Source organism: Eleutherodactylus coqui, chromosome 8 (genome assembly GCF_035609145.1).
Source record: "Eleutherodactylus coqui strain aEleCoq1 chromosome 8, aEleCoq1.hap1, whole genome shotgun sequence".
NCBI classification, from domain to species: Eukaryota; Metazoa; Chordata; class Amphibia; order Anura; family Eleutherodactylidae; genus Eleutherodactylus; species Eleutherodactylus coqui.
In genome coordinates, this window is record NC_089844.1 from 33,613,650 (window position 1) to 33,629,800 (window position 16,151).

The 16,151-nt window shown below is 45.1% G+C and overlaps 1 protein-coding gene across 1 annotated transcript in view; it reads right to left on the bottom strand.

Annotated features, from left to right (window-relative positions):
• The window catches only part of LOC136576288 (aldehyde oxidase-like), a 104,950-nt gene that overhangs the window by 56,714 nt on the left and 32,085 nt on the right, over positions 1-16,151 (bottom strand). The window contains exons 8-14 of the mRNA XM_066575465.1: positions 11,135-11,215; positions 9,249-9,390; positions 5,713-5,805; positions 5,479-5,630; positions 5,312-5,405; positions 2,754-2,863; positions 94-278 (exon numbers count right to left, since the gene is read on the bottom strand). Of these exons, the coding sequence (XP_066431562.1) occupies positions 94-278; positions 2,754-2,863; positions 5,312-5,405; positions 5,479-5,630; positions 5,713-5,805; positions 9,249-9,390; positions 11,135-11,215 (857 nt within the window). The remainder of the gene's footprint in view (positions 1-93; positions 279-2,753; positions 2,864-5,311; positions 5,406-5,478; positions 5,631-5,712; positions 5,806-9,248; positions 9,391-11,134; positions 11,216-16,151) is intronic.

A 16,151-nucleotide genomic window follows, 5' to 3' on the forward strand; every position in this document is an offset into this window, starting at 1 on the left:
AAGTATCGCATTTACAGATTTATAGTCTCCCTTAATCAAAGCCCCTGATGTGTAACCAAATGTTAAACAAGTATCTAGTTTCCAATTAATTACTTTCCAACCAGCCGCTGACTAGTTTCCTTTGCACACACAGTTGTTGCTCCCACGCCTCCATAGAATATGCAAAGATTTTTAATAACGTCTGTGTTTTCTTCAAACTGAACTTTCATTCCAGCAACGACGATGGGCAAAGCATTTTCATGACGCTGGGCTTGTCTAATGGCCAACACATGGTCCCCCTGATAAAACAAGATAGTGCACTATTTACTTAGCAGCGTGTACAGAGTTCAGGTTCTAAGTAGATATTCACGAATATTGGACAGTAAAGCAACAGGAATGGCTGAGTTACTTACCCTACTACAAAAAGGGCTCAGACGCCCTACCGTAATCCCTAAATAACCTAACAGCCACTGTTTTTACAGATTTTGTCTCCAATGAATAGATAAGACTAAGGTAATGATGCCATAAAGCACACCAGAGCCAATATAGACATCTCAGTCTTGATGAATGCCCTTTAGATGGAATTTTGTATCATCCTACATTTCCTGAAGATGATAAAACTTTGTACAGCATTTCCCAATTAAAATAGCTGCTTTATTTATTTTCTATCATTTCTTAATTACCGTATATACTCGAGTATTAGCTGACACAAGTATAAGCTGAGGGACCTAATTTTACAAAAAAAAAACCTAGGAAAATTACGTGCCTCGAGTATAAGCCTAGGGTGGGAAATGTATGGTCTGTGCACAATTGCTTTCAATGGAGCTGCAGCTGCTGCTGGCGGCCCCATTGAATGCAATGGTCTGCCGGCAACCCCTGCAGTGATTTTCAGGAGACAGCTTTTAATGTAAGCCCTTCCCTGAAAAATCATCCCTAGCATGTGTAAAAAATAAAAAAAAAAAAAACACATACTCACCTCTCTGCCACTGATGGGGCTCAGGCACGTCTAACCGCTTGGGTCCCATCACTGTAATGAGGGCTGAAAGGGCTGGGTCTGATTGGCTGAGCGCTCAGCCAATCACAGGCAGCGCTCAGCCATTCATTGAATAACAGCTAAGCGCTGTCTGTGATTGGTCACAGCGCTCAGCCAATCACAGGCAGCATTCAGCCATTCATTGAATTCCAGCAACAATACAAAACAATTATCGTTCCATTTACAAGGGGCCTTACATAGTTATACTGTAGCTATGCTGTTAATACATGTCAGACAGAAAATTTGAAAGCATAAATATGTACATTGAAAATAACATGAAATAAATAAACTTTGAATAATTAATAATAAACACCTTACATTTCAAGTGTGAATTTGTTAAAAAGTGTTTTTCTCAGGTTCTGTTTACATCTAGTTTTTTCTTCAGTTGGTTGTATGTTAGGAATATTCCCTGAAGTATATCTCTGATGTAGGCTTCCGACATATGACACTGTCTAGACATGCAGTGGCATATGTTGGCCCTTCACTCTGATTGCATACTGTATAGTACAACTTTTTTTTTTTTTTTTACAATTTCTTTAATATGTACTTCCATTTTCTGTTACATGACCAGGGCAGATTTTTTTTATCCACTGGAAGCAAACAGTAATCTTGAAAACCATGAGAAGTTGATGCATAAAGTATACTTAAAAACTGTAGAATCTTTCATGAAACAATGAATAACTTATTGGTTGGAACCAGAATACTTCTTTAATGGAACATTGACATGTATTGTTGATATTTAGGTCTCTTTCAGATGAGCGCATTTCACATCTGTATTTCACTTGTGTTTGGAAGACCATAATACGGAACTAACAAAAATGCACTCCTCACTCAGTAAGTAACGGCCATTGTTCTGTGATTGTTTTTAATTCTTGATTTCCCCTTCTGTGATGCATTTATATTAGTGTAGGAACCTACTACAACGCAAGGAACCGTGAAGTGGTTAGTGGGCTCATGTATCTTGGCCAACATCCAACCAATGCTTGCATTTATTATCTATCATTCACATGCAGTGTGGCATTAAGACTCCAGGGGGAGCCCAGGGTGGCAGTACCAATGTGGTTCACTGATGGATATGCAGGGCAACCCGCCGAATTATCATGGCGTCATTAATAGGTTGCTGGTCTGCATGGTGAACTACATGTATCAGGATGGTCTGGCACCCTGTATCCACTATGTGAGGGAGTTTACACCAAGCAGCCACCCCCCTCATTATCAGGAGGCAGTGTGAGTGGGTGTTTTATCGGTGCCCTCACAGGTGTTATTGGCTCCTCCATTTGGTAGTCAGCTACCTGCATGGTGAGAGGAGGATGCATCTATATGCACTCCTCACTCAGTAAGTAATGGCCATTTTCTGTGATTGGTAATAAGAATGTTTACATTTATTTACATGGGCGTATACAATATACACAGCATGCACTAGTTTTATCCATTTTATGGATCTAATACATCCATTGTGGTTTATGGAGAGTGATCAAACTATGAATGCATCAGTAATTGCATTCACTGGGATTATTTTCTATTGGGCAAAATCTGATCTGTTGTTGCCCAGTATAAAATAAAACCAATGAAAGCATTTACAGATGCAAATACGGATAAAATACTGATGCCATGCTGATGCAACCTCATCTGTAATACTTCTGTATTAGGAATCCGTGTTACGATGGTCTACCAATACGCTGCTTTGAAAGAGGCCTAAAAGCATAGTTTTTTGTTGTCTTTAACAATTATCTAAACATACTTTCTTAGAATAAGGCAGATGCACAGAAACCAAGACTTCTTCAGGTTTAGGGAAAGAGGTTCCTGTAGCTGCAAAAAAAGACTCATCTAGAGGAACTTGTCTTGTACCATCTGTTAGACAAAAAAAGGGAGATTATATAATTAGAGTACAAAGGAGAACTATACAAAAGACAAGTTAACCCTTTCCAGTCCAATTTATATTCTGGTTTTCCTAGGGGTCTTACTCTTTTTCTGCCGTTATACAACGGCGCTATCTGCTGGCTAAAGTCAGTACTGCATAGGGTGACACATTGGATAGGCTCCAACAGCAGAGAGGCTAGCAATATACAGTAAGAGAACCCCGACGGACGTCTTCCAACATCGGAGCTGTACAGCCTTAAATCATAATGTCTTCATAGGTCAGACCGTGGATTGGAAAGGGTTAAAAGTCCGGGACTAACAGAAATAGGAGAGTATAAGCATTTACACTCGTCAGTCCCATTAAATCGCCATGTCGCTGTGGGGAGGGGGTGGCAGTGGGTTCGTAGTGAGTAGGACAGAGGGGGGTCATAGGACCCCCACTCTAAGGATCAGTGGGGCTCTCGGTGATGGATACACCAGATGCAGATGCTTAAAGAGAACCGGTCAGCTCTTTGCCTGTTTTAGCCAATACTTGTATTTCCCATTACATAAATATTCTGGAGCATTTTTTCTTAAAACTCTGCATTGGGCCGTTCTTCTGTTACGCCTCCTATGAATAAAATTGACAACTGGCCCCTATCATTTGTCAATAGGAGCATATATGACATTATGTAGGGACATACCCTGTTGAAAAGGAGTATTGGATATGTACGGTTGTCAATGTACGCATACATTTCTAGGACACGCAATGTACATGTGTGGCGCAGCGGGCCAATAGAAGCTGAGCCCCCGGTAATCAGAGTGGAATCATGCCTGTAACTTACAGCCGTGGCGGTCCAAATGCAAAAATTAATTTTGAAAATTGTACATTTTTCAAAAATGTCTCTAAATTTAGGATATTTTTCTAAATAAACGCAAAACATATCAACGTAAAGTCAACACTAGCAAAAGTATAATGTGTCATAAAAAAAAATACCAAGAGTCTTAGAATTGCTTGCATAAGTAGACGCGTTCCAAGGTTATTACCACTTAAAGTGACACATAGCAGATTTGAAAAATGGATCCTATTCAGGAAGGGCAAATCTGGCTGTAGGGAAAAGGGGTTAAAGAAAACCATCAGGTTTTCTGAAGCACAGGATGGGCTGTCCACCTTTACAGCCACGTCCTCACCAACTCCATCACCATTGTAATTCTAGACACAGACACAGCCCATTCGACTGCACTGGCTTCCATTACATACAGAGCCTACACTAGCCTTATATCAAGTGGAGAGTTTCTACTGCCATTGTCAATGGCTGACGTCATGTTTGACACGGAGAGGTGGAGACCACCCACTTGACAGAAGGCTATTGTACGCCTCCGTATGAAACGGTAGCCAGTGTGGCTGACAAATGGGGTCTAGAGAAAGAAATAAAATGGTGCAGTGAGCAGGAATCTAGCAGTACTGATATGCAGCCCACCCTACTTTTAAGAGGATCTAGCCGGTCCTCTTTAAAAACAGAGGAACAGCACAATGCATATTTCTAAGAAAAGGTGCTTCGATATTGTTATTTCATAGAGAATGAAGTAGTTACTAATTGTTACGTGTGCTGCTGGGATCTGTAGTTCTAAGCTTCCTAGCAGCACAGCCCTTACAGGATTAATTGATTAAGCTGGCTGGGTGTGGTACTTCCTGCTAGCCAATCTCCTGGGTCTGTGCTCACATATAAACCCAGCTCCTGGTCAGTCCCTGTCTGGTGTTCATGTTGAGTAGTCATGAATCCTTGTCTGTTGAAGTTTGCTGTGTGACCTGCTATCTGTGTTCTGTTGCAGCTTGCTGTGTGATCTGTGTCTTGCGGTTCATATCCGTTTGTACGTTTATTTTGTGTCACTTTGGTCTGCTGCGTTTGTTTGCTATGTCTGCGCTAGGTTGGCCCCTAGGGCCCTCTAGTAGTTGTGCCTTGCTAGTGTAGGGACTGCAAGATATGAGGGGCCTTGCAGCTGAAGTTCATTGGCCAATGTACGAACTAACACCTCGCATTTATATTCAGCTTATCATCTGCTATTAGTGTTTGCATTGTGGCTGCTGTATGCTATGTATTCTGGCTCTGTTTGTCCTGTTGTTCAGTCCCTTTCATGTGGCATGTGAATGCATCCTGTTCTGGTGTGTGGCTCCTAGGATCAGCTAGGGCCCAGATTTGAAGACCACTGGGCTGCCCTTATTGGGGCAATATCCCCGCTTAGGTAGGGCCAGGTCAACCTCCCAGTAGCACAGGGTCAGTTTGCCAGAAACCCGTGAACTCATCCTGTCCCCTTTGGTTGCGATAGTGTGTGCCCCATGCTAGTTTGCCCACACGATCTTAACACTAATCTAGACATGTCAGGAGAACCAACAGGTCCCATTAATAACAGCATAAGAATGAAAATGACAAAATAATAGAATCTAATGTGCTGAAGTACCTTTGGATGCTAGATTCAGTATGCAGCCTCCTGCAGCCATAACTGGGTTTAGATCAGATGTTGGAGACCGGCTGATGATGTTTCCTCCCAGAGACTGGAGAAACAGTAGATATTAAGCCAGAGCAATGTCATTACTATATTATATTTTGACGACTGTGTTCACTTACAGCTGTATTCCTAATCTGGGCACCACCCAGAGTTTGGAGCTGCTGTAGGAGGGCACGGTAAAGCTTGGTCTTCTCCTCCGGTAGTCGCGAAACAGCATTATTTAGCGTGTCTTGCAGTGCTGTAAGACTAGAGGCCGCTCCCAATGTGATTCCTATAATAAAAATGTCAGCTTCTTTACAAAAACACATGCTAGAATATTACTACATGTAGGCTACTACACTGCATGCTCTTACCCGTATCAGTCTCAGTCACAAGGTGAAGTTCCACAATTCTTGTAGGAGAGATGATAATTGGATGAAATACTCCTCTAAATTTCATGTCTAGCCCTAAGTAAGCAAAAATAAAATGTATTATGTATGAGAATGTTGACCCACTGTACCCATGACCAATTTGATTGGGCTACAGTTTAAGGCTGCACTTAGAGATCCTCGGGTTTTAAACCTTTAACCCCATTTTGAGGGATGTGGTCTTAGCTGCAGGGGCTCCTAGACCGTTACCCCAAGAGTGGGCTCAGTGCAGCGTAAGCTGACATAGACAGGTCAGAAGGACTACAACCAGGTACCGGAGGGACAGCAGGGACATAGTCTATGCAACAGGCCAAGATCAGGCAGGCAGAATTCATTCAAAAACAGAGACAAGCAGAGGGTCGGGGCAGGTGGAGATCAAGCAAATCATGGTCAATAAACAAGCTGCAGTCAGAAAAGTTGGGTTAACAGACATGAGTCAAAATCAGGAGTCAAGCAGAAATTAGTATCACCTTCATAATAGCTAATGGAGCCTATTGCTTAGCCACTTTCCAGCCTAAAATAACTCAAAAAGCCACAGGATTTGTTAGGGATGGTAAAGCTGGGTGAGCAGCTGGTTCATTAAGAGATGAACTGTCTGCGTGCATGCACCCTGCGGGAGTCACAGGAGGGTGAAAGGACAGTGCAGCATCTACCATACAGAAAGGCCAAAAGAGGCCATTCATTGACACTGGTGGAAGGAGGAGAGGAGGGGAACCGCCAGTGGCCATAACAAATGTATTCTCAGGAACGCTATATTTTCTCCTTAGGGATAGCACCTAGGTGAGTGAGTGAGGAGACTTATGGGGTCATTCATGCTCCTCTGGGTAATATGCAAATAAGTGAAATGGAACAATACCTCTGCAGCGCCACCTATTGGAAGGCAGCATTCCTGCATGTCAATGTTAGACTCTTTATACGAGCCTTGTAACAATGACTGGGAATTGAAAGTCAGACAACACATATACACATCTGTGGCACTTCAAATGACTTTGCTCCATCTTCATTCTGCAAAATTCATTCTACTGTTAAACGTATGTAATATCTGTCATTAAAGGGGTTTTCCAGGACTTATTGATGATCTATCCCTAAAGAAACAGTGTGGTGCTATACAGCTTCCCGAGTCCAATTGCAACTCATTTTAGACCATTTTCCATTACTTTTTTTTAGTAAAAGAAAGTGTCAGAAAAGAAATACAGATGTGAGGTCTTCAGCCTTCCAAGATTCATTAACAGGTCTAACACTGCATCACTTGCTTGATACACCAGTATCAATTCTTCTTTCAATGTCTGCACAGAGCTCGTCAATTGTTACTTTTTGACTATGATACAGATGGTAACATACTGTGGGTGAAGAACAAACTAAACTAAAGCAATGTTTTCTATAGTCGCTCAAACACTTATGGATATTAGAACTGTGAAATGATGTTTGATGTAATTATGTTACATTGCAAAGAAAAACACCAAAAGAACTATCATGACCTCTGGAAGCACGGGGCAAAATTCACATCATCAGGTGCCAAGAAAAGAGGATGAAATCCAAAGAAAAAGAGGGCAAACATAGCAAACAGCCAACAACTGGAACCACATCAAAGGATTCACAGAAATAAATAGACTTTAGGCCAATGGACGTAAAAACAAGTCAATATTAAACACAACATATGATACTTATCAAGGCCAAATGGGACCCAGAAGAGCTTTGCTCTTTAATTTTTTTTTTCAAATCCTGCATTTAATATACGCAGTTCAGCAACTCCTCCCGAAACTCTGGTAAACACTGACATATTTATACTGGTATATCACTAGTAGAGTTGAGCGCGCATACTCGTTAAGGCGATTTACTCGAGAGAGCATCGCCTTTTTCGAGTACCTGCTGGCTCGTCCCTGAAGATTTGGGGGAGCTGCAGGGGGTGGCGGAGGGGAGCGGGGTGCAGAGTGAGAGAGATTTCTCTCTCCCTCTCGATCCCCTCCGCCACCCCCTGCTTACCCCCCGAATCTTCTGGGACGAGCCAGCAGGTACTCGAAAAAGGCGATGTTCCTTAACGAGTATGCTCGCTCATCTCTAACCACTAGCATATTAATGATCTATCCTAAAGAATAGGTTATCATTAGTTTTGTCCCAGAAAAACCATGGAACATAAATTGGTGCAACACATTTCATCAGCTGGAAAAGTATTGCACAAAACTGAACAACATAGTAATTTAAAAGGGGTATTCTGGACTTTAACTGATTGCCAATTCCCTAGATAGGTCATCAGTAGTTGGTGGACAGAGGTCTTCAACTTGGGCTCCATCCATCAGCTGATCATATGGCCCACTAAGAGATAATAAGATAAAGCTAATCATGTCCCGTGAAAAGCAGGAACCAATAAGATTTGATATTAGAGTGAAGAAATATGGAACCCATGGATTTATATTTTTTTAACGATTGAACTTTAGTAGAAATGGTACGTTTATAAATAGTGATGCAATGAGGATAAACGAATTATGCATTTTTTTTCATCTTATTCTTTCACCCCTTTTTTAATCTTCCATTATACTTTCCACACATAACTGTTGACTTGACATCCAGTGAAACACAATTGTTTGTATATACAATGTATTTATATAACAAGAAATATTTGGATGAAGATAGAGTTGAGCGAACATACTCTGCCGAGCTTGATGCTCGTTTGAGTATTAGCGTACTCGATGGTTCTCGTTACTCGAACGGGCATCACGCCGTGTTCGACCCCGCCCCAGTTTTTGGCTCCTCCCCGCCACGACACAGCATGCGTCAATGTCAAATTTTTTGGCTGGCTGGGGGAGAGAGGGAGAGAACACAAGAACCACAAAAAAAAAAAAAAAGAGCTCGGGACCCGGCGTCCCGCATACAAAAATGCCCGACCCCGCCCGAGCTGTGACGTGCCTGTTTTGGCCCCTCCCTGCCGCGACGCAACGCGCGTCATTTGAAAATTTTTGGTCTAAGAGGGAGAGACCCTGCGTTCCACATACAAAAATGCTTGAGTCTCCCATTGTAGTCAATGGGGTTCGTTACTCGAGTAGAGCTCTCAAATTTTACAAAAAGCCCGACTCGAATAACGCGGACCCGAGCATTTGGGTGCTCGCTCATCTTTAGATGAAGATCAAACACTAACTGCAGCCATGTTGGTTGTCACTTTCAATTTAGCTTCTCAAAACCGGGCTACCAACTATCATTTTATCAGCATGTTCAATCAACATCAGTTGCTGAGAGGCCAAGTCAAAGTTGTCAGCCAATATGGCTGCACTCCCGTTTCGAGCGGAAGTCCTCTTCATGATCAGTTGTGACTAGAGTTTAATATTTCAGTGATTCCGAGGACAAAACAGGTTTTATCTCATATTTTCAAAGGAAAACCACACTTTTTGTGGACCTTTAATATGATAGTGTGCCCAAGTCCTATTGATTTTCACTCCTCCTCCCTGCCCATTAAATGTAAAGCTTGTTCTATCTTGCCTTCTGCGTACCTACTGCAGTGTTTCCCACAACTAGTGGAGCTTTGGGATATTGTACTTTTAACTGTAGTAATTCCTGGAAACTAGCTGGTGAAAACCAAATAATGCGTTCTCCACGGAATACCAGCTCCATCTTGTTTTCATTGTCTTTTAACTGCAAGAAAGAAAAAACCATTAATAAGTTATTGTTGCTGTATTTCAACTGGGAGAGCGTCTAAGGCCATTACTCTATTAAAGGATATGTTCAGAAACATAAAAGTTCTCACTTTTTCAATATTCCCTTTTTTTCCTGACAGGTGCTGTTACTGAAGAAACTCTTCTGTTTCTTCATCAGAGCCACATATATAAGCTAACACAGCTTTGTGGCCTTTAACCCTTTCCAATCCACTGTCTGGCGTCTAAAGACATTCTGATTAAATGCTGTACAGCTTCGATGCCGTATATTACTGGCCGCTCTGTTGTCGGGGGCCTCTGCAGCATGTCACATGCTGCAGTACTAGGTCTAGCCAGCAGATGGCACCATTGTATAATGGCAGAAAGAGAAGGCCCCCTAGGAAACCCTGACTCCAAATTGGATTGCAAAGGGTTAAAGCAGTTTTCTCTGACTAAAATATTGTTGACCTATCCTCAGGATAGCTCATCAATAGTTGATCTGGGTGGGTCCTCCACTTGAGATCCTTGCAATTCAGCTGAATGAAGTGAAATGTTAACTTTTTTTTTACTTTCAGGTGATCGCCATTATCCATTGGATAGCGGCAACCATGTGACCAGGGACGATGTTCCACAGCCCCCTGGCTCTTGGCTGTTTTGTAGCAGGATATCTTGGGAAACTAAGTCAATGATATCCTCTTAATGCTATAGGTTGGGATATTTTAAGACTCCACTAAGTTTGTCAATAAGATCCATTTGCTTAGCTACACTTAGCAGACACCAATGCATTAGTCAAGTTTCACTGAGGTCCTTCTGTGCATTAACATGTGTCTGCTATACATTTTTGCTCAACACACTTTGCAATTGATACACTTTCCAATGCCACTTCATGCCTATTGGTCACATCACCCCTACTTTTGTCCACCTTCCTGTTTGCAGGTGCTCAGATAGCCAAGGATATGTCTAATAGGCTTCAGTGTAGAATAAGGATATAGTGTGTATATTGAGAGATAATTACCACACCTTGAGAAAAAAGCCAATAAAAATGTGGTAGGAAACAAAGGAATGATTACAGGAAGGGGAATGATGTGAAGTGATCAGACTATGCAAGCACAAATGACAGGTATGACATCAAACAGATGTAACTGAAGAACCTATAATATTAAAAGGGTTGTTCCACATAAAACATTGTTTATAGTTATATTCAGCCCATAATTAAACTTTTTTTTTTACACTTACACTTATTAAAAAGTGTTTATATCTCCAAATATTCGAGGATCTAGAATTGCGCTTCCTTGCTTCTCTCCCATTGGGTGTGTTCATCATCTATTCTGATGAGCAGAAAAGACCCTAGAGCTTCAGAAGTAGCCAGTTCACCACACTAGGGATCCCTTCACATACCCAGAGGAGCAGAGAGAATAGCAAGACTCAGCAAGTGTGACCACATCGCCACATTGACTGAGGTGGACACAGAATAGAAACAGCAGGTGGTGCTATTCCAACATTATCCCCAAACAATCCAGGGCTAGAAACTTTTTTCAATACGTGTAAATGCAAACAAAGTTTTTAGTTATGAGTTGGATTTAACTACAACCAATCTTTTTTGTGGGACAACCCCTTTAACTATGATATTAAACAGATAGCAGGGTCCTTTCAGCTTTAGTTTGTTCGTAGTATGGGTGCAGTTTAATCTTAATATGGTACTTTGTACTGCAGATGTGGCTGCGGTTGATAGGTATGCTTCTTACTATTAGTTCCGGTGGAAAGATCAGCTCTTGTGTCGGGTCAAGAGGTAAAAAGTCGTCTTCTTTAAACAACCCATTGCAAACCTACAAAAAAAAATAAACAAGCATATACAAATTATGGCTGAATGTTTACAGGAAAAGGCAAGGAAAAGAACAAGCAGATTTCACCAGTTCCTTTGCTAGTTCTAACTGGCTACAGTCGCTTGAAATCTTGAGCGAAGAATGGGTACGAAAATATTCTTAAAGGTTGAAGTAATAAAAGACTGAGAACAAATAGAAAAAAAAAAAGAGTTGTAACATCAGATTGTATATACTAGAGATGAGCGAACGTACTCGTCCGAGCTTCATATTCGTGCGAATATTAGGGTGTTCGGGATGCTCGTTACTCGTAACGAGTACCACGCGATGTTCGGGTTACTTTCACTTTCATCTCTGAGACGTTAGCGCGCTTTTCTGGCCAATTGAAAGACAGGGAAGGCATTACAACTTCCCCCTGTGACGTTCAAGCCCTATACCACCACCCTGCTGTGAGTGGCTGGGGAGATCAGATGTCACCCGAGTATAAAAGTCGGCCCCTCCCGCGGCTCGCCTCAGATGCCTTGTGAGTTAGCTGAGGGACAGTGCTGCTGGTGCCGGAGCTGCTGTAGGGAGAGTGTTAGTAGTGAGTGTAGGCTTCAAGAACCCCAACGGTCCTTCTTAGGGCCACATCTATCCGTGTGCAGTACTGTGGAGGGTGCTGTTAGCAGTGTTGCCCTTTTTTTTTTTTTTCAAAATCGGCTGTCTGCAGAGCATTGCGCCCTGCAGTAATACTACAGGGACAGAAGTGGTGGTTAGGCAGGGAGAGTGTTAGGAGTGAGTGTAGGCTTCAAGAACCCCAACGGTCCTTCTTAGGGCCACATTTAACCATGTGCAGAACTGTGCAGGCTGCTGTTAGCAGTGTTGCATTTTTTTTTTTTTTTTAAATCGGCTGTGCAGAGCATTGCGCCCTGCAGTAATACTACAGGGACAGAATTGTGTAGGCAGGGACAGAAGACATATATTATTGATTGAATATACGCAGTGGGCCTTTTCTTTACCAAAAAAAGGGAAACATTCTATTTGGCCTGCCTCTGACAGTCCTCAGTGTTCTGGGTACGTGTGTGGTGGGTGCAGAACGTAAATAGAAATCATACGCAGCCAGCTACGTTTAACAGCAGGCTTGCGCATATTTCTTTCCTGCCTGGGAAAAATCACTGCTCTGCTGTAGTTAATAACTCTGCAACCCTGCAGTTCTGTGACACATTTGCAGGGCCAGAAGACATATATTATTGATTGAATATACGCAGTGGGCCTTTTCTTTACCAAAAAAAGGGAAACATTCTATTTGGCCTGCCTCTGACAGTCCTCAGCGTTCTGGGTACGTGTGTGGTGGGTGCAGAACGTAAACAGAAATCATACGCAGCCAGCTACGTTTAGCAGCAGGCTTGCGCCAATTTCTTTCCTGCCTGGGAAATCAAATCACTGGTAATACACCATGCTGAGGGGTAGGGGTAGGCCTATAGGACGTGGACGTGGGCGAGGACGCGGAGGCCCAAGTCAGGGTGTGGGCACAGGCCGAGCCAGTGCGGTGGCCAGGGGTAGAGGCAGGGCCAGACCGAATAATCCACCAACTGTTTCCCAAAGTGCCCCCTCGCGCCATGCCACCCTGCAGAGGTCAAGGTGCTCTACGGTGTGGCAGTTTTTCACAGAGACGCCTGACGACCGACGAACAGTGGTGTGCAACCTTTGTCGCGCCAAGATCAGCTGGGGAGGCACCACCAACAGCATGCGCAGGCATATGATGGCCAAGCACCCCACAAGGTGGGACGATGCCCGTCCACCGCCTCCGGTTTGCACCACTGCCTCTCCCCCTGTGCCCCAACCTGCCACTGAGATCCAACCCCCCTCTGAGAACACAGGCACTACCGTCTCCTGGCCTGCACCCACACCCTCACCTCCGCTGTCCTCGGCCCCATCCAGCAATGTCTCTCAGCGTAGTGTCCAGACGTCGCTAGCGCCACAGTTTGAGCGCAAGCGTAAGTACGACGCCACGCACCCGCACGCTCAAGCGTTAAACGTGCACATTGCAAAATTGATCAGCCTAGAGATGCTGCCGTACAGGCTTGTGGAAACGGAGGCTTTCAAAAGCATGATGGCGGCGGCCCCGCGCTACTCGGTTCCCAGTCGCCACTACTTTTCCCGATGTGCCGTCCCAGCCCTGCACGACCACGTCTCCCGCAACATTGTACGCGCCCTCACCAACGCGGTTACTGCCAAGGTCCACTTAACAACAGACACGTGGACAAGCACAGGCGGGCAGGGCCACTATATCTCCCTGACGGCACATTGGGTGAATTTAGTGGAGGCTGGGACAGAGTCAGAGCCTGGGACCGTTCACGTCCTACCCACCCCCCGAATTGCGTGCCCCAGCTCGGTGGTGGTATCTGCGGGGGTGTATGCTTCCTCCACTAAACCACCCTCCTCCTCCTCCTACGCAACCTCTGTCTCGCAATCAAGATGTGTCAGCAGCAGCACGTCGCCAGCAGTCGGTGTCACGCGGCGTGGCAGCACAGCGGTGGGCAAGCGTCAGCAGGCCGTGCTGAAACTACTCAGCTTAGGAGATAAGAGGCACACGGCCCACGAACTGCTGCAGGGTCTGACAGAGCAGACCGACCGCTGGCTTGCGCCGCTGAGCCTCCAACCGGGCATGGTCATGTGTGACAACGGCCGTAAGCTGGTGGCAGCTCTGCAGCTCGGCAGCCTCACACACGTGCCATGCCTGGCCCATGTGTTTAATTTGGTGGTTCAGCGCTTTCTGAAAAGCTACCCCCACTTGTCATACCTGCTCGGAAAGGTGCGCCAGCTCTGCGCACATTTCCGCAAATCACACACGCACGCTGCCACCCTGCGGACCCTGCAACATCGGTTTAATCTGCCAGTGCACCGACTGCTGTGCGACGTGCCCACACGGTGGAACTCTACGCTCCACATGTTGGCCAGGCTCTATGAGCAGCGTAGAGCTATAGTGGAATACCAACTCCAACTTGCGCGGCGCAGTGGGAGTCAGCCTCCTCAATTATTTACAGAAGAGTGGGCCTGGTTGGCAGCCATCTGCCAGGTCCTTGGAAAATTTGAGGAGTCTACCCAGATGGTGAGCGGCGATGCTGCAATCATTAGCGTCACCATTCCTCTGCTATGCATCTTGAGAAGTTCCCTGCAAAGCATAAAGGCAGACGCTTTGCGCTCGGAAACAGAGACGGGGGAAGACAGTATGTCGCTGGATAGTCAGAGCACCCTCCTGTCTATATCTCAGCGCGTTGAGGAGGAGGAGGAGGAGCATGAGGAGGATGAGGAGGAGGGGGAAGAGACAGCTTGGCCCACTGCTGACGGTACCCATGCTGCTTGCCTGTCATCCTTTCAGCGTGTATGGCCTGAGGAGGAGGAGGAGGAGGAGGAGGAGGAGGAGGATCCTGAAAGTGATCTTCCTAGTGAAGACAGCCATGTGTTGCGTACAGGTACCCTGGCACACATGGCTGACTTCATGTTAGGATGCCTTTCTCGTGACCCTCGCGTTACACGCATTCTGGCCACTACGGATTACTGCTCGACCCACGGTATAAGGAGAACCTTTCCACTCTCATACCCGAAGAGGAAAGGGGTTCAAGAGTAATGCTATACCACAGGACCCTGGCGGACAAGCTGATGGTAAAATTCCCATCCGACAGCGCTAGTGGCAGAAGGCGCAGTTCCGAGGGCCAGGTAGCAGGGGAGGCGCGGAGATCAGGTAGCATGTACAGCACAGGCAGGGGAACACTCTCTAAGGCCTTTGACAGCTTTCTGGCTCCCCAGCAAGACTGTGTCACCGCTCCCCAGTCAAGGCTGAGTCGGCGGGAGCACTGTAAAAGGATGGTGAGGGAGTACGTAGCCGATCGCACGACCGTCCTCCGTGACGCCACTGCCCCCTACAACTACTGGGTGTCGAAGCTGGACACGTGGCCTGAACTCGTGCTCTATGCCCTGGAGGTGCTTGCTTGTCCTGCGGCTAGCGTCTTGTCAGAGAGGGTGTTTAGTGTGGCTGGGGGAATCATCACGGATAAGCGTACCCACCTGTCAACCGACAGTGCCGACAGGCTTACACTCATCAAGATGAACAAAGCCTGGATTTCCCCAGACTTCTCTTCTCCACCAGCGGACAGCAGCGATACCTAAGCAATACGTAAGCTGCACCCGCGGATGGAAGCATCGTTCTCTCGCACCATCCAAAACGGCGACATTTCTGCTTCATCAATCTGTGTATAATATTCCTCCTCCTCCGCCTGCTCCTCCTCCTGAAACCTCACGTAATCACGCCGAACGGGCAATTTTTCTTAGGGCCACAAGGCTCACTCATATAATTTTTCTTAAAAATTTTTATATGTTTCAATGCTCTTAAAAGCGTTGAAACTTTAACTTGAACCAATTTTTCGTTAAACTGGGCTGCCTCCAGGCCTAGTTACCACTTAAGCCACATTAACCAAAGCGATTAATGGGTTTCACCTGCCCTCTTGGTTGGCCATGGCCAATTTTTCTGATGTACATTAGTACTGTTGATACAGCAATTTTTGTGGGCCCTCGCCTACAGTGTAATCAAATTAATTTTTAGCCCACCTGCATTATAGCTGACGTTACATCCGCTGTGTTGGGCAATGCAATGAGATATTTTTATGTACCGCCGGTGGCTTCCTGGCACCCACCCATGCTGTGGGTCCACAGAGAATTATAAATGCATCTGTTTCCACTTCTAAAGAACCCCAGTCTGACTGGGGCATGCAGTGTGGGCCGAAGCCCACCTGCATTAAGCACGACATTACTACCTCAGCTGTGTTGGGCAATGCAATGGGATATTTTTATGTACCGCCGGTGGGTTCCAGGGAGCCACCCATGCTGTCGGTCCACAGGGACTTCACAATAGGGAGTTGTACCTGCCTGTGTCTATGAATTAAAAACCGCGGTCTGACTGGGG